This window comes from Oncorhynchus mykiss, chromosome 12 (genome assembly GCF_013265735.2).
Source record: "Oncorhynchus mykiss isolate Arlee chromosome 12, USDA_OmykA_1.1, whole genome shotgun sequence".
NCBI lineage: Eukaryota > Metazoa > Chordata > Actinopteri > Salmoniformes > Salmonidae > Oncorhynchus > Oncorhynchus mykiss.
Window position 1 is genome coordinate 76,579,472 of NC_048576.1, and position 17,872 is coordinate 76,597,343.

Genomic DNA, 17,872 nt, shown 5'->3' on the forward strand with positions numbered 1-17,872 from the left:
AAGCAAGGATATGCATATTCTTGATACCATTTGAAATTAAACACTTTGAGGTTTGTGGAAATATGAAATGAATGTAGGAGAATATAACATTAGATCTGGTAAAAGAAAATACAAAGAAAAAAAACAATCGTTTTTTTTTGTATTTGTTTGTACCATTATCTTTGAAATGCAAGAGAAAGGCCATAATGTATTATTCCAGCCCAGGCGCAATTTAGATTTTGGGCACTTGATGGCAGCAGTGTATGTGCAAAGTTTTAGACGGATCCAATGAACCATTGCATTTCTGTTCAAAATTGTGTATCATGACTGCCCAAAATGTGACTAATTGGTTTATTAATAACTTTTCAAGTTCATAACTGTGCACTTTCCTCAAACAATAGCATGGTATTCTTTCACTGTAATAACTACTGTAAATTGGACAGTGCAGTTAGATTAACAATAATTTAAGCTTTCTGCCAATATCAGATATGTCTATGTCTTGGGAAATGTTCTTGTTACTGACAAGCTCATGCTAATCGCATTAACCTACGTTAGCTCAACCGTCCTGTGGGGGACCTACCGATCCTGAAGAAGTTTTAAGTTAAAATGTGTACCATTGAAAATAAGTAAACACTAAGTTCCACAATTGACCACTAGAGGCCCCCACACATTCCTTACACTAACATTGGTCAACAGTTGTCAGCCCCTTGTCATGTTGAGGAAATACTCTCAGCTATATTGACTGACTGTCCATGGCTGTACTGTAGTGTAGTGTACTGTACTATAGTGCTGTGAGAGTATGGTGTGGCTCTGCTGCTAAAGGCTGTTGTTATTCTTGACTGGACTCAGAGTCCACAGGCAGCGGGGGGAGAGATGGCTGGCGCTCCCTGTATTCAGATTGAGTTTCTCCCGCTCAGTGTGAAAAGAGAGCAGAACTGGGTCGCCGGCCGGGATCTGGCACCATTCAACACTGGCCAACATTCTGGAGCCTTGGAAACTCTGGGCCTCCGGGGAGGTGCAGTTTGTTTGTTTGACTCTAACAGGTCGCCTGAATACCCCCCCACTCCTGCCTCTTGCCCTCCCTCCTCCCCCCTCTTGCCGCAGGCTCTGTCCCAGCAGCCTACGGGCTTCGTAACTCTTCCCCTGTCAGTTACACTATCTCTCTGTCTCTCTCTCTCCATCTATCTCCCTCTAACACTCTCTCTGGAATCCTTGGCAGTAGTGACCACCCTCTTTCCTTACCCACGCCTTCCTCCCCCCAGCATCCCCTCTCAAGTTCAAGTGGCTATGACATCATGTCTGGTTGCTGCGGGCAACCAGACAGTCGGGACGTGACTTCTCTGAGGAGGGCTGTGCTGAAACTCTCCCTCTCCCCCTCTTTCACTATTTTTCTCCCTCCCTCATTCTCCTGTTTCCTCTCTCCTCCGGCCGTAGCACCCCCTTGCTGCCATCAGAGGGCACTTGGAGACCAAATATCTATGCTCTGGGAGTGAGAGTTCTATTCAGGCCCTGCAGTCACAGCAAACAGACTTTTCACAAGGCCTTTGCACATTATTAATGTTTTGATAGAGCATTATGCTAACAATGTCATTTCTGAGCTACATATGCAACCAATTAAAGCTCCCTATACAATTTCATTTCTCCAGTGCAAACTAAAACCATACTGTAAACACAATATACTCAATAGCACAGAGCACTGGAGGGCTACACAGGAAGTGTATGTGTGTGTGTGTGTGTGTGTGTGTGTGTGTGCACGTGTGTGTGTGTGTGTGTGTGTGTGTGTGTACGTGTGTGTGTGTGTGTGTGTGTAGTTCTCAGTTTGTTCAGAAAGAGAGGGTAAAGAAGGGACAAAATGGCGTAGGGTTAGCACGGTGGTGTAAGGTGAGCCTCATGAGCGGGGTGGGTTAGTCAAACAGGGCATGTTACGAAGCTGGAGAGAGAGAGGGAAGAAGAGGGGCGGTAGGAGGGAGAGAGAGAGTGAGCTGAGGGAGAGCATAGAGGGAGTGAAGCAAGGGAGTGTAGGGAGGGAGGGTGAGAGCAGCAGAGGGCTTCAGATGGTTTCCATGTGGTGGGGAGGAGTGTGGAGCAGAGCTGGCTCGGGGCGGGTGTGGTTGGACACTAATGAGAAAAGTGCAGTGGGTAATGGAGGAGGCATATGAGCGAGAGGCAGTGCGGTGGAGAGAGAGAGCCCGCTGCCTGAGGGGCAGGCTCCAGATGGGCCAAATAAACAGTGAGAGGTCAGTTTAACACACACGGTAAACCACACACACGGTAAAACATACACACGGTAAAACACACATTCACAACAAATCATGGGATGAGGAGAGGGAGGGGAAATACACCAGTGAGATTTAGGGAGTAGTTAGGCAGTTTGGGAATAAGAAATATTTTGGCATGTATCCATTCACCTAAGTAAGTTTCCTGAGTTGGGCCGATAATCTCAATGAAAACAGACAGGTTTCCTACACACAAAAAATACACATACACGCATGCACACCACATGAAAACACGCACGGAAACACATACTCACACACTGTGGAAAGCAGCAGAAAGTGCTAATGTGCTAATGCAGAAGTTTGGTAGTGTTGGTACTAGTGTTGATGAGAGTAAGGGCTTGATTAAATCCGTAGCGCTGAAGAGCTGTGCTACAGCACGATAGAAATGTAAAGGCAATGTTCCTGCGTTAGCGGAGACTGTAGTCATGGTAACGCTGAAGAGCTGTGCTACAGCACGATAGAAATGTAAAGGCAATGTTCCTGCGTTAGCGGAGACTGTAGTCATGGTAACGCTGAAGAGCTGTGCTACAGCACGATAGAAATGTAAAGGAAATGTTCCTGCGTTAGCGGAGACTGTAGTCATGGTAACGCTGAAGAGCTGTGCTACAGCACGATAGAAATGTAAAGGCAATGTTCCTGAGTTAGCGGAGACTGTAGTCATGGTAACGCTGAAGAGCTGTGCTACGGCACGATAGAAATGTAAAGGCAATGTTCCTGCGTTAGCGGAGACTGTAGTCATGGTAACGCTGAAGAGCTGTGCTACAGCACGATAGAAATGTAAAGGAAATGTTCCTGCGTTAGCGGAGACTGTAGTCTTGGTAACGCTGAAGAGCTGTGCTACGGCACGATAGAAATGTAAAGGCAATGTTCCTGCGTTAGCGGAGACTGTAGTCATGGTAACGCTGAAGAGCTGTGCTACAGCACGATAGAAATGTAAAGGAAATGTTCCTGCGTTAGCGGAGACTGTAGTCATGGTAACGCTGAAGAGCTGTGCTACAGCACGATAGAAATGTAAAGGCAATGTTCCTGAGTTAGCGGAGACTGTAGTCATGGATTGAATCGAGCCCTAAAGCTGTTTGCTCACCTGTGTCTGCTGCGGGATGTTCAGAAAGTTGTTGTCCCGTGATCCGATGCTGACAAACCTGTTGGGAGCTGGGGCCCCTGACGTGGAGTAAGCTGCAGACAGACACAGAAAGGAGAAATGGTCAAACCATTTCAGCACAAACCACAGCCTGTGATCAATAAAATAAAATTACGGAGCATCGTACTTAAGTTTCATAACAATTTCAGTAAATACTGAAATGAAAATACTGCTTTAAGCTCTCAACCTGACATCACACACATAATTGTTACTGTAAGTCCCCCTAAGCATCATAGAGTAGGGCTACTGAACTGAGCCGGACATCTCCAAACTATAACCCTGGTCCCATTGGGGTTGAAGCAAATTAAGGGAAGTTTGAGGTCAATATGGACTGCAACACAAAGGTTGTTATTACAAACCCTTCTAACATGTGAAGAATCTGATACTGGAAAATTGCTGTAGTGTGTGTGTAGTGTGTGTGTAGTGTGTGTGTAGTGTGTGTGTAGTGTATGTAAGTCTGTATTATTTAGCAGCATACACAAACGTTAAGTACACTTTGAGAAAAAAAGGTGCTATCTGGAACCAAAAAGGGTTTTTCTGCTGAGAACCCTTTTAAGAAGCCCTTTTGTTTCCAGGTAGAAATCTTTTCTACATGGAGTAGAACCCTTTCCAGAGAGGGATCTACATGGAACCCAAAAGGGTTCTAGCTGAAACCAAAAAGTGTCCTTTTATGGGGACAGATGCAGAACCCTTTTGGAACCCTCGTGTTTGAGAATCAGTAACATAGATAAAATACATAAAAGACTTTGAGACATTGATTGAGGGGGTTGAAAAAAATGTATAAAACAAAACAAAATAATACAAAAATCTGAAATATAAAAAAGAGAAGGAAAAAAAAGAAAAAAAAGTGCTCCGTCCAGTGCCCCTCCTGTCTTAGGTGAGAAGCGTTTTGGCAGACACGCCCCATAGCTAGACACACCCTTCTAATGGACACACCCCTTCAGTCTAAAACTGCACATACATAAGCAGAACTCCAAGTCTGACCTTCAAAGCAACAACACCACCAACTCAGATAAAAAAAATATATATCAATTCAACTAAAAAGTAAAATATAACTCTAAATATTATTTTCATGTTTGGATATTTTTGGGGGAAATGGCAGAATAACTGGAGCATGATGTTTTGGAGTCCACATAAACTGCCCTAAATATGTGCCACTAGTAAAAAAAAAAAAGAGTGAGAGTGAGCAATTTAGAGTGAGCAATTGACAAAAAGGAAATGAAAACTCTATTTCTATTTTAGACTACTTCCGATCTCAAATGACATCTCGGGGGCTGGCCAAATGAGTTAAATAAAACATATAAATGGAGGAAAACCAGGATGGCAATCTTCTGCATCAACATCTGTGAGCGCAGAGGCACAGGGGTATCGAGGAAGGGTTAGTGTCATTCAAGGCAGGGCTCAGGATGGGTGTTCTAAGAGAAAGAGGATAGGCCTAATATAGAGCCCTGGAGGACACCACAAAAGGGTCATCAGAGGAGAATGGTGACAGGCTTCTGTCATAACTCTAGGGTCAGTATGATCCCAGACGGTGAAGGAGGTGAGAGGTGAGCTGGGGGGGGGGGGGGGGGGGGGGGTATTTACTATGGGAGTGGGCAGAGGATGGGGGCCCTAAGATACAGAGGAGGGGCAGCTCCAGTAAAAAATAAATAATTATTGGGTGATTTTGGTTTTGGTTCTGACTTGGTCTGTGGGGTCACTTACACGGAGATGTGGGCGAGGTCAGTCCGCCGTCGGGAGGCGTGCTGCTGGATTTAGAGTCGGACATGGGGAGGGGCACTGGGCGGGCCACTGGGGGAGGTGGAGGCAGCAAGAAGGAGCCTGGCATTTTGCTCTGGCCGCTCCCGTTTGGCTGCGGACAACACAAACAGGGTCAGGAGGGCGACATGTGACAACCCGCACACGGCATGAGAGGACGCAGCTCCAGAGACCAGGTCCAAAAAATATCCATGATGGGTGGTGGGAGAGGTGGGGGTGTTGGAAACAACAGCCAAACGAATGATGTATGTGCATTGCGTCATTTATGGAGGTGTACAAAATAATAATCACCACAAGGGTTGATAGGGGATTTGGAGCAGAGGGGAGTTCTGGGGTGGTCCATGGTGGAGGGGTGAGTGGGGTGAGAGCACAATTGGTGGTGGGGTTTGTCCATAACATGGCAACAAATCAAAACATGGGAAAAATACTCCACTAAGAAAACATGACACCAACAACACGCAAAATAATAATTACAATAAAAACGGAAGACAGAACATGTATGCTCGATTGAAATGTGCTGTGATTGTAGGCTTTCGTGCTGATGATTACATAATCTGAGGGGGTGGGCGGAGCAAAAGAAAAAAGGGAACCTTAGGGTCTGGAAGAGCACAGGACAAGGAAAAAAGATTAAGTACAGAAAACCCTGGACCAACAGGAAATTGTCAATAGTAGTATTTTGCTTTCTCTCCTCACTGGTGCAAAAGTTTGGCAATTGGTTAAAGTAAAAAAAAAAGAAAGAATCAGAAAGTCAACCCTGTTTCCTTACCTTGCATACTACATAACTTAAAGGTTTTCATGTTTTTCACTGTTATAGTTTCACTCCTCTATCATCATACTGTATCTATACTTAACAGCAAATGGTGTCCGCAGTGATGAAACACAAACAAACCTGTGGTCTCTATCTCAGTACTGTACTCAGTGTAGTGTTTACACAGGGAAACACAGTACATATCTATACAGTGTTAATAATCACCACTTCATTTAGTCATGCTTGTGTCGTTTGCATGGCCACACATTAGATCGTAGAATTCTATTCTTACTGCCTTCATTTGTCTTTTGTTGTGCCCATGTGTGATTATATTTGTGTACAAGTGGTTGGTGTCACTCAGCCCCTGAACTCTCCTCTTACATCAAACCTTACCTGGCCGCCAGACTGTCCCGAACCATCAGCGCAGACAAACTGCACAAATTCCTTCAGGGGGTCCTGTCCAGGATGGTGGTGGTAGCGAATGGTGGGGTGGGTGAAGTACGGGCTGGACTGCTGGATGATGGAGGGGGAGGGGAAGTGCAGGGCAGAGGCTGAGGCACGGGGGCTCCCTGAGAAGAGGCATACGTTAGTTAGATAGATGAAATGAGGGAGAGTGAATAAGAGATCAACAGAGATTAACAGCGAGACATGCAGTTCAGCAGTGAACACTCACTGGGCTTTTAGTTTAACAGTCAACAGGGGCCACATCTTAAGACCAAGGGACAGGAACATTGAGTGACATCGGTCCAAATAGGAGTTTCATTTCATTAAATCATATTAGATTGAGGGTGAAAATGTATTACAAGAAAGAATGAGGCTTTACAGGAAATGCTTACACATAAACAAGCACACAAACGCAATGGCCTACATTACAAAAGCAGTCCCCAAACCACACAAAAAAATAAAAAGCACAAAGAGATCATTGAGCATCGTCTTAAATTAGAATGTCTTAATGCCTGTGCGTCTGTGTGCTGTTTTGTGGGTGTGATTCACAGGCGCCACAGCAATTTGGCATTTAAATAGGCAAGCTGCTTTCCAACGATCCTCTATGACAAGACTAATCTTTATGTTCACACTGTACGTGTGAGTTTATGTGCATGTGTTAGTGGTCTACACATGGATGATATCTATTTGGTTGTGTGCAGGTGGGGGGTGAGGGGGGTGGGGGGGGGGGTTAAATGTCCCTGTGTTGCTGCGTCTGTAAGGGAATACAGAAGCTCTCTTTTGTGCCTGCATGAGAGGGTGAGAAAATATCTTGCTTTAAGTCACCCAGCTGAGCTGAATATGGAGACTGAGGTGTGAATGAACGTTTGAATGGGACACAAAGCCCTCTCTGTCAGATGTATATCCATTACCAAATCTCCTTGATTTGTATTAGAGGGGCGCACCCTCTCCCTTTTTCTTCTGATGTGCCAGTCTACCCCCTTCAGTGTTGCCCCACCCGGCAGGGCCTCCAGCTGCCCGCGTGAGGCTGCCAACTCCAGTGTGTTACCCCCAGACAGGGCCCTGTGCCCCCCAGCCAAGCAGCACATCGCTCCCTGCCAGGCTCCATGCTACCCCAGTGGAGCCGTATCCCCGCTCCCTTAGTCCCCCTTAATCCCATTAGAGACTGGGCTAGGGCCAAGCTCTCTGGGGGGGGGGGGGGGGGGCTATACCCCAACCCCCCCACCCCCATACCGCCTGGATCTACGGCACAAAACAACAACAACAACGCAGTAAACACTTTCACACAGGCATGGGAATGACATACATAACTAGTTTGTTGAAGAGACAAAATACATGTGCTCCTTTCAGTATTGTCAAAGGAGCGTTGCCTAACTGCTCCAGAGGCAGAGTACACTCTTAGAAAAAAAGGTGCTATCTAAAAGGCTTCTTCGGCTGTCCCCATAGGATACTTTTGGTTATCCTGTCCCCATGGTTATCCTGTCCCCATGGTTATCCTGTCCCCATGGTTATCCTGTCCCCATGGTTATCCTGTCCCCATTGTTATCCTGTCCCCATGGTTATCCTGTCCCCATGGTTATCCTGTCCCCATGGTTATCCTGTCCCCATGGTTATCCTGTCCCCATTGTTATCCTGTCCCCATTGTTATCCTGTCCCCATGGTTATCCTGTCCCCATGGTTATCCTGTCCCCATGGTTATCCTGTCCCCATGGTTATCCTGTCCCCATGGTTATCCTGTCCCCATTGTTATCCTGTCCCCATGGTTATCCTGTCCCCATTGTTATCCTGTCCCCATGGTTATCCTGTCCCCATGGTTATCCTGTCCCCATTGGATAACCATGTAGGACCCTTTCAATAGAGGGGTCTGCGTGGAACCAAAAAGGGTTCTCTCTGGAACCAAAAAGGGTTCTCCTATGGGTACAGGTGATGAACCCTTTTGGAACCCTTTTTTCTAAGAGTGTAGGAGGCAATCTCAGCATCTCTGAGGTAGATGTCATTACATGGTGGTCAACCTCACTGCTTCTGATCAATTTAGGAACTTTTATCTTTGAGTTGGGAGTTCAGATAAGTTCAGATACTCATTATCTATGGTGAACTGTTCACCCTTCACAATGACTTGCTTTGAGCTCTTGAGAAATGACTTCAGAACTGCTGGTTCATAGTGATGATACGATTGAGAATGCAAATGTCCCAGTTATACAGCCCTGTGGCAACTGTTGATATCTGATTTTATCATGAGATCTTTGTCGATGACCCCAGGGGGTTGAAATAACCACTGGCTCACACAATGACTCTGTTCCACTGCCAGATACAATAACAGTAAGCTCTTCACACACTCCCTGGGTTCCCCGACCATAGGCGTCTCAGTCAGAGAGAGAAAGAGAAAAGAAAGAGAGGAGAAGAAAGAGATAGATGACTTATAATAATTGATGGTGAACGGCATAAGCATAAAGCATTTTAAGGGAAAATGGCAAGACATTGTCAGCCGTGAGCCAGGAGAAATACTCAACAGAACAAGAACAAATGTCTTCTCTAAAAATACAGGACTCATGAGAATGTTAGGGCTGTACACCAAGTTTCTATCAGGCTCTGTATAATAATGTTCTGAAGCCAATGAATCATGTGCACTTCGTGAACTAACTACATGTACCGGTTGTAAGACTATAGTTGTGGGTTGGGGCAGTGTGGCTCGGGGAGGTGGTGATCAGGGAAGGTGGTGGTCAGAGAAATGGAGGTACAGAATGGAGGCTCTTCACCCAGTCACCTAAGCACCCAACCACAGACTGACAGAGACTGATCTCTTTACAGGGAGCAGGAAGGAACAACTGTATGTTATACTCTAGCCTAATTTGCATTCGGAAAGTATTCAGACCCCTTCCCCTTTTCCACATTTTGTTATGTTACAGCCTTATTTTCCTCTTCAATCTACACACAATACCCCATAATGAAGAAACAAAAACAGTTAAAAAATGTATTTTTTAAAACCTGAGGTTTTGCTGCGATCCTTTGCTATGAGACTCGAAATTGAGCTCAGGTGCATCCTGTTTCCATTGATCATCCTTGAGATATTTCTACATCTTGATTGGAGTCCACCTGTGGTAAATTCAATTGATTGGACATGATTTGGAAAGGCACACACCTGTCTATAAAAGGTCCCACAGTTGACAGTGCATGTCAGAGCAAAAATCAAGCCATGAGGTCGAAGGAATTGTCCATAGAGCTCCGAGACAGGATTGTGTCGAGGCACAGATCTATGGAAGGGTACCAAAACATTTCTGCAGCATTGAAGGTCGCCAAGAACACAGTGGCCTCCATCATTCTTAAATGGAAGAAGTTTGGAACCACCAAGACTCTTCCTAGAGCTGGCTGCCACGCCAATCTGAGCAATCGGCGGAGAAGGGCCTTGGTCCGGGAGGTGAGCGAGAACCCAATGGTTACTCTGACAGAGCTCCAAAAGTCCTCTGTGGAGATGGGAGAAACTTCCAGAAGGACAGCCATCTCTGCAGCACTCCACCAATCAAGTCTTTATGGTAGAGTGGCCAGACGGAAGCCACTCCTCAGTATAAGGCACATGACAGCCAGCTGAGAAATAAGATTCTCTGGTCTGATTAAACCCAGATTGAACTCTTTGGCCTGAATGCCAAGCGTCACGTCTGGAGGAAACCTGACACCATCCCTACGGTGAAGCATGGTGGTAGCAGCATCATTCTGTGGGGATGTTTTTCAGTGGCAGGGACTGGGAGACTAGTCAGGATTGAGGTAAAGATTAACGGAGCAAAGTACAGAGAGATCCTTGATGAAAACCTTGCTCCAGAGTGCTCAGGACCTCAGACTGGGGTGAAAGTACGCCTTCCAACAGGACAACAACCCTAATCACACAGCCAAGACAACGCGGGAATGGCTTCGGGACAAGGCTCTGAATGTCCTTGAGTGGCCCAGCCAGAGCCTGGACTTGAAGCCGATCGGACATCTCTGGAGAGACCTAAAAATAGCTGTGCAGCCACGCTCCCCATCCAACCTGACAGAGCTTGAGAAGATCTGCAGAGGATGGGAGAAACTCCCCAAATACAGGTGTACCAAGCCTGTAGCGTCATACCCAAGAAGACTTGATTCAACAAAGTACTGAGTAAAGGGTTTGAATACTTATGTTAACGTGATATTTCAGTTTTTTTACATGTGCAAACATTTCTAAAAAACAGTTGTTTATTTGTCATCATGGGGTATTGTGTGTAGATTGTTGAGGGGGGAAAAACAATTGAATCCATTTTAGAATAAGGCTGTAATGTAACAAAATGTGGAAAAAGTCAAGGGGTCTGAATACTTTCCGAATGCACTGTATATTCTGTGCCTCAGGTTTCTTTCAAAAACATAGCTCTACTGCCATTGTCCCTCACAGGGTGGGACAGCAGAGCCTTCCCCTATGGACACCACTCACTGCCACCCCTCCACTGGGTCTGGGTCAGGGGATGGGGGATGGGCAGGGGGTTGGGAGGGCTGTCAGGGGGGTCTCACCTGGTCTCACTCCCGCCAGCATTGGCAGCGGGTGGTGGGTGAACGCCATGCGAGGCGACCTCGTCTGCTGCGACAGGGCGCTGAAATCGAATTTCCCCGGCTTCTTAAGAGAACCAGGCGAGGAGAGTCCTGGCAAAAATGGGATCAACAAAATGGCAGAACAGAGACTTGGGTTTAATGAACAGGCGGCTATTTGCTCTATCAAATCAAATTAACTGAAGACTTAAATTTAGACTCAAGACTTCTACTTAAAAAAATTTAATGGGTTTTATAATTGTGATCTACTAAAATCAATCGATTGATTACACCGATGGATCAACCTCTCTCTCTCTCCATATCTCTCGGTTAGTGTACGGTCTCTGTGCTGTAGCATATCAAAACCAGGGTAGAGTAAAGTGGGGGTCCAGGGGGGAGGGAGTTGTTTTGAAGTGGCGCAGGGTGGGGTGGGTGGGTGGGGGGGAGGGGGGGGGGGGGGGGGGTTCAGAGGAAGGCTTGGGGCACAGTGTCAGAGGGGAGAGAGAGAGCTGGGAAATGCAATGGCATTATAATTGCTGCCACCATTGGAGTATATGAGCGAAAGACAGGATTCTGATCGCTGGCATTCTACTCTGGTAACTGGTAACTGGTCCTCTGCGTGGAGTCCATGAGCAAGCATCCAGTTCCCAAACTCACCATTGGTAGGGCTTGTCTCAGGGTATAGGAAAATCAAATAAAAAACCACAACATCCCACCACCATCCCACACCAGCAGTGATCTCAGCACCCAGCATCCCTATAGACAGCAGGACCTCCAGCTATATGACAACACTGTGAATACATCCTCCCTCCCACACACCCTACAGACTGCACTTGTTAACGTGCCTGTTTACAAGGAGTGTGATTTTGGACTGCATCACAGCTAGGCCAGAATGTGTTTCTGTGGCACATTGACTGGCCAGAATTTGTTTCTGTGGCACATTGACTGGCCAGAATGTGTTTCTGTGGCACATTGACTGGCCAGAATGTGTTTCTGTGGCACATTGACTGGCCAGAATGTGTTTCTGTGGCACATTGACTGGCCAGAATGTGTTTAAGTGGCACATTGATTGTGTGTAGCTATATTCAGATATATTGTAGCTGCAGCCTGCCAACAAATATATCAATATGTCCTTTAATTTAGTGGCCTACTGCTTGTAAGTCAGTCTGTCAGTTGTATGTAACTCTGGGCTGGTGGGAGGGAGACTCGGCTGCCTTGTGTTAATGCATCTCCTACAGATATGGTAGATACAGAACACACACACACAAGCTGTTCAGTCAGGGTGGCAAGCAGACGGCCCAATGCCAATGAAGGATGGATGGAAAAGGGGAGAGAGAGTGAGAGAAAGTAAGGGAGTGGAAGAGTGACGGCATAGCCTGCACATATATTTAACAACTTATCAATGTGTCCTCCTACTTCTATAAATGTCAGTTGAGGCTTCAGGACTATGAACTATTCCCCAGTTTGGTAAAAACAGGCACACTAATGATAGGCCAGGCTTACCAACTGGCCCAGAAACATGGCCAAATGTGTAAGAGCTGCAGAGTAAAGAGACTGTTTTATGATCAAGGCCTCGTGAGGCAGGGTTTGAGGGAAATTATTTTGATGTATGGTAATCGGAACAGGCAATTTAGAATTGTAGGGTTTGTGACCATTGCCAAGTGGTGTGTTTGACCTCAGGGAGCCACGATACTCAAAGAATGAAATCAAGTATTGGAGAGAATAATTAACAAATTAAGAAATAAAAATAATTTTGCACTCAAACACACATTTTTCTACATGCATGCCCTGAGTCACAAACATATACTGCACAGTTTGTGACATTATGTGCATACACATACGCACGCACACAAAAATCATTTTTAACAAATTCACAAACAGAAAAAAACCCTGACTAGCAAGAAGTCCCATAAACGACTAAACGACACATATTCACACAAATAAAACAAACACATGAAATAAAAAGGGGATAGTTTCAGTACGGCCTCGGGAGATGCTGAAATAGCTTTTACAAGCTGAGCATATAAACTCTAACGAGGCAACCGTTCTGAAATACGTTTTTGAAGTGTTACTTCGGGAAACATTTGATCACAACAATTACCCACAATGCTTCTGACTGCAGCGTTGCAGCTGGGCCTGCGTGGGCATTGGTAAGTATAGAAATGGGTAGGCGGGCACGTATGTTCTGCTAGGCAGGAATGTGTGACACCAAGTGGGAGTGGGGAGTGTGATGATCCATTTGGTGGCATGGTATTAATGATGATAAAAACACAGCATGGCACTCAGGCACTTTAAGAGGATTGGGACATTAAAATAGGAATCTGTCTCACCCAGTGAACCGCTACTGGCTATATGAGACAAATGTTCAGGGTGGACATGCTGAATATAACCACCAAGGCTAAAGGGGGATTGGGCACTCTGTGATTTCATTTAGTTATCGTAACAAATGTGACGTCTGGGTGAAGAGCTGGGCTGGAGAACAAGGCCAAGATGCCCAAGGAAAGATTTGCATGTTAGAGTTAACAGAAGTTACTCTGATCTCTCTCTTCCAGTTTCTGTTTCTCTCTGAGTGAGTGTGTGTGTGTGCCTGTGTGTTTCCTTGCACTCGTTTGTATGCGTGAGCGAGCACGATCGATTGTTCTGCGCTATTTCTCAGACCAACTCCTGGCACATGGCTTGGGCAGACTGGCAGCCAATCAACTGCTCCCATGACCCTTCAGCCTCGTCACGCTAACAAGCTGGCTGCCACAAAAAAAAACCTAACTGTCAGAGGACCGTGACCCCCCCCCCCCCGCCCCACAACCAGAAAGAGGAACACAGACATACAAACACATATACATACCGCTCACTCCCATCAACACACATACACATCATCAAAAACACAATGTTCCCTACTACACATATCTCCTTCCACAAGCTATCTCAGACCAATACGTTGACTACAGTACAGTGATGGGCTGAGCTTGCAATGAAGTGAGAGAGGAGAAGGAAACAACCAATGAAAATGCATAGAGGCGTATCAATGTCCCCTCAGCAGGCACCGGAGACAGCAGAGCAGGAGACAGCAAAAGTAATGATGAATTACATGATCACCTCATATGCCTCAGAGCCTTCCATTCAGGTAGTGAATCACCTTTGGAGGGGAGCTGAGACCCTCTCCCCCTCTTCCCCCCTCCTCCCCCTACACCACCACCACCACCACCAGAACAGATGTCTGCTGTAACCCAGTAGCTCCCATTGCTGTAGACACATGGAAGTACCATCTGGACCGGAACGCTGCTACTCTCCAGATTGTGTGTGTGTGTGTGTGTGTGTGTGTGTTTGTACACGTTTGTGTGTGTTTGTACACGTTTGTGTGTGTGTATGTGGAATATTTTAGAGACAGACGGTGCCGTGTGCCTTGACGGCACACCTGAGTGCATTTAGTCTTGTTTGTTTGTGTTGTATTCCTCTTCCTGTCCTGCCTGTTGGAGGAGGCTATGACAGGTGGGGGGGGGGGGGGGGCAGAACAGCACCGCCTCAGTAACTGACTGGGTGAAGCATCTCACAGCAACTCAACAGGAGACAGGGCCTCTCTCTGGAATCTCTACCCACTCTCACAGGGCTATACCACTGATGCATGTGTTGCTGACTAGATTACTAAATGACTGCAATCCAAAACTCTTCTGCAATGTAAATTAACTGAAATTTGAATTTTGAATGAGCGAATGCAAAAAGAGTGCAAAAAATTAATTGAAATCAATTAAACATTAAAATCAATTAAACATTGAAATCAATTAAATAAATGCACAATAGGTTACACTTTTTTGGCAGCCTGAATCAGAAAATATACAACCCTAATCAAGCCCTCTACCTTGAGCAAGTGGACACAGTGTTTGAGAGGTAGTAATAGACTTGGTGAAGCTACTGGGTTACCAAAAGGCTTTGGTACTTCCACAAACCACAACAGATATCTGGGAGAGAAACGAGAACAACCCAATAGCAGCAGAGAGGAGAGCGATGGAGAGAGGGATGGCGAGAGGGACAGAGAGAGGGATGGAGAGAACACTCGCTAGGAAGTATGGAAAAATAGACAAGCAGAGAGACAGAGAGATGCATACAGTACAAGTTGAGGACGGCATGAGTTAATGTACATTATAGATTATAATACATATATATGAGTGCAATGTTTTCTAACCATGGTAAGGAAACTGCACGCCATCGTTTTCATGCTTTATCTTCCTCTCTTGCACACTGGCCAAATGGTGCTGCACTGGAAGTCCAAACAGGAGAGAAGGGCACAGTTAACAACGGAGGAGGGGGAATTAGCAGGGTGGAACGTTAACCACAATCCACTCAGTTGATGACATGAGAGCTAAGTACAGAATGATCGACATGTAATGAAATAAGAACAGTGGCACAATTAGGAATATTATGTAGTTATAACGTGTTTGTAAATGAACTGCGTTCATATAGAGGCCACATTAAGGCAGACACATTTTACAAATACATTCACTGCTCTCCCTCCACCTTTCCCAATGGCTACCATTAGAATAGGAGGCTTCTGTGAGGGCTGGGGATGGAAAGGGATGCATACCTTACATTAATTCATGAACATGATCTATTATAGAACAGAGGAGTTGGAGGGTAAAACCATAAGGAGACAGGGAGGTTTGGAGGGTGCAGCTTAGAGGGTAGAGCGTCTATGGGAGTCTGTGTAGAGTCACAACTTTGAGAGAATTTGTGATTTCAAGAAAGGGGGGGTTGTAGAGATATTTTCTTGGAAAATATTATGCCAAAAGCTATCCACATTATATCTTTAATACAAAGCTTTTCATAGAGGCTTAAGTCTAGACTGTATCACAACCGGCAGTGATTGGGAGTCCTATAGGGGGACGTCCGTGTAGGCCATCATTGTAAATAAGAATTTGTCCTTAACTGACTTGCCTAGTTGAATACGTTCAATTAAATCAAATAATAATTTTAACAAGTCAAGTCTGTCAGCAGGCTCTGTGACTCACATGTCACATCACACACACATCACCCAGTCAAAGAACCTCTAACCACAGAACATGACGTCCACTGGAGGCCTTTTGCCTCTTGCTAGGCCGTCATAGTAAATAACAATTTGTTCTTAATTGACTTGCCTGGTTAAATAAAGGTTAAAGAAATACAATCTAGGAGCCTGAATCTAATACATTTTTTTACTGAGCACAGAGCCGAGCACCAGACACACTGGTATACTACTACATACTACTGCAGAGCACACTGAAAGTATTTAGAAAAGGTGTAAACACAGGCCTACAGAGCAGGTGGATAGGAGGAGGAGGGGGAGGGAAGGAGAGGAGAGGAGTGAGGGTAGAAAACAGGTCTGACAGACAGTAGGGGGATACAGTGCCATAAAATACAGCAGGGGGTGTTAGATGGGGTGGGGGGGTTATGGGGGTATCTAACCTGCGTCCACATCGTTGGGCCAGCCACTGGACTGGGAGCTGCTGCCGGCCGCAGGGGAGCGGCCCGAGTAGAAGACATCGTCCACCGGGCTCTCCATCTCACTGTCGTCAATGGACTTGCGCTTGTTGGAGCTGGAGAGAGGGAGAGAGAAAGGGACTTAATGGGTGTGGAGGCAGGAATATTATTTACTTGGCAGACAAAGTACAGTCTGCTGAGAGACAGATAAGTGCGGCTAGAAGCTTTATTCACCATCCTTTATCTGAACATGGCCATGTTTGTTACAGTCCCTCAGATTAGACTGTGTACCTAGACCGGGGTAGACAACTCTGGTCCTGCTTTTGATTTAACCCACCTGGAAGACCAGGTGTGTTGAATTTAGACAATCACCGAGCTGATCAATTAGCTCAGTTGGTCAAGTGTGGTGCCTAGTTGGAACAAAATCCTGCAGTACCTGTGGCACTCCAGGAACAGGGTTGCCTACCCCTGGCTTAGACTAAAGTATTGTAGAGCGTAAGTGTGTGTACAGTGAGTGAGAGTGTTCCTTGGATTCAAGTCCATACGAGACCTGTAAAAACATAGGTCCTTAATAAATGCACAATGTTTCATAAGTGGATCCAAATAAAGAATTGTATGTGTTTTTGGCTGTCCGCCTGGCTGAATGTGTCTATATTAAAGTAGTGTCAGGGGAAATATAGTGGAGTGAATATAACTACCTCCGTGGGAGACTTGCATAAAGCTCCATTTCAGTCCTGCAGCGTGAGAGAGAGAGAAACAGTGAGACAGAGAGATAGAAGGAGAGAGAGAGAAACAGTGAGACAGAGAGATAGAAGGAGAGAGAGAAATAGAAGGAGAGAGAGGTAAAAGGAGAGAGAGAGAAACAGTGAGACAGAGAGAAGGAGAGAGAGAAATAGAAGGAGAGAGAGGTAAAAGGAGAGAGAGAGAAACAGTGAGACAGAGAGAAGGAGAGAGAGGAATAGGAGAGAGAGATAGGAAAGAGAGAGATAGAAGAGAGAGATAGGGAAGAGAGAGAGAAGGAGAGAGAGAGTGAGTGAGGAAAGGGGGAAAAAAGAGACCGAGAAAACAGACAGACAGTTTGACAGATAGGTGTAAAAAACACCAGATGAAGAAAGTTTCACAGAGAAGAGAGGGGAGAGAGAGGAAGGAGAAGAAAAGTCCCATCACGCAATCATAGCAGAGTGAGGAAAGCATTCACAAAGGTTAGACAGCATAGAATGAAGCGTACAGAAGCTAGTATTAGTAGGCTACAAAATAATCAGGTAATGTGTGTGTGTGTACCTGGTGGAGGGGGTGGAAGTGATGGAGCGGCGTCCCAGGGCCACCTGGTTGATATTGTAGTAGCCAGGACTCTCCAGGTCGGCCAGGGAGAAGTTGGGGCCGGACGCTGTGGCCACTGGAGCTGAAGCATACACACAGATACATGCGACTCTTACACAACTCTTCAAACAGAGAGTATAGTAAGAAAATGCATGTGAGAACCTTGAGGTTTGTGTGTACTGGTGAATGTGTAGTGAGAGTGACAGTGAGAGTGACAGAGAGGAGAGGCAG

The 17,872-nt window shown here is 45.8% G+C and overlaps 1 protein-coding gene across 15 annotated transcripts in view; it reads right to left on the reverse strand.

Annotated features, from left to right (window-relative positions):
* The window catches only part of nfixa (nuclear factor I/Xa), a 129,111-nt gene that overhangs the window by 5,184 nt on the left and 106,055 nt on the right, over positions 1–17,872 (reverse strand). For 7 of the 15 annotated variants that reach the window (XM_036938517.1, XM_036938512.1, XM_036938511.1 and 4 more), the window contains 8 exons: positions 17,603–17,723; positions 17,020–17,055; positions 16,307–16,437; positions 15,051–15,125; positions 10,859–10,987; positions 6,296–6,471; positions 5,101–5,248; positions 3,340–3,431 (listed from right to left, as the gene is read on the reverse strand). In XM_036938517.1, coding sequence (XP_036794412.1) covers positions 3,340–3,431; positions 5,101–5,248; positions 6,296–6,471; positions 10,859–10,987; positions 15,051–15,125; positions 16,307–16,437; positions 17,020–17,055; positions 17,603–17,723 — 908 coding nt within the window. The remainder of the gene's footprint in view (positions 1–3,339; positions 3,432–5,100; positions 5,249–6,295; positions 6,472–10,858; positions 10,988–15,050; positions 15,126–16,306; positions 16,438–17,019; positions 17,056–17,602; positions 17,724–17,872) is intronic. The other 8 variants (XM_036938522.1, XM_036938521.1, XM_036938510.1 and 5 more) reach the window with 7 other exon arrangements.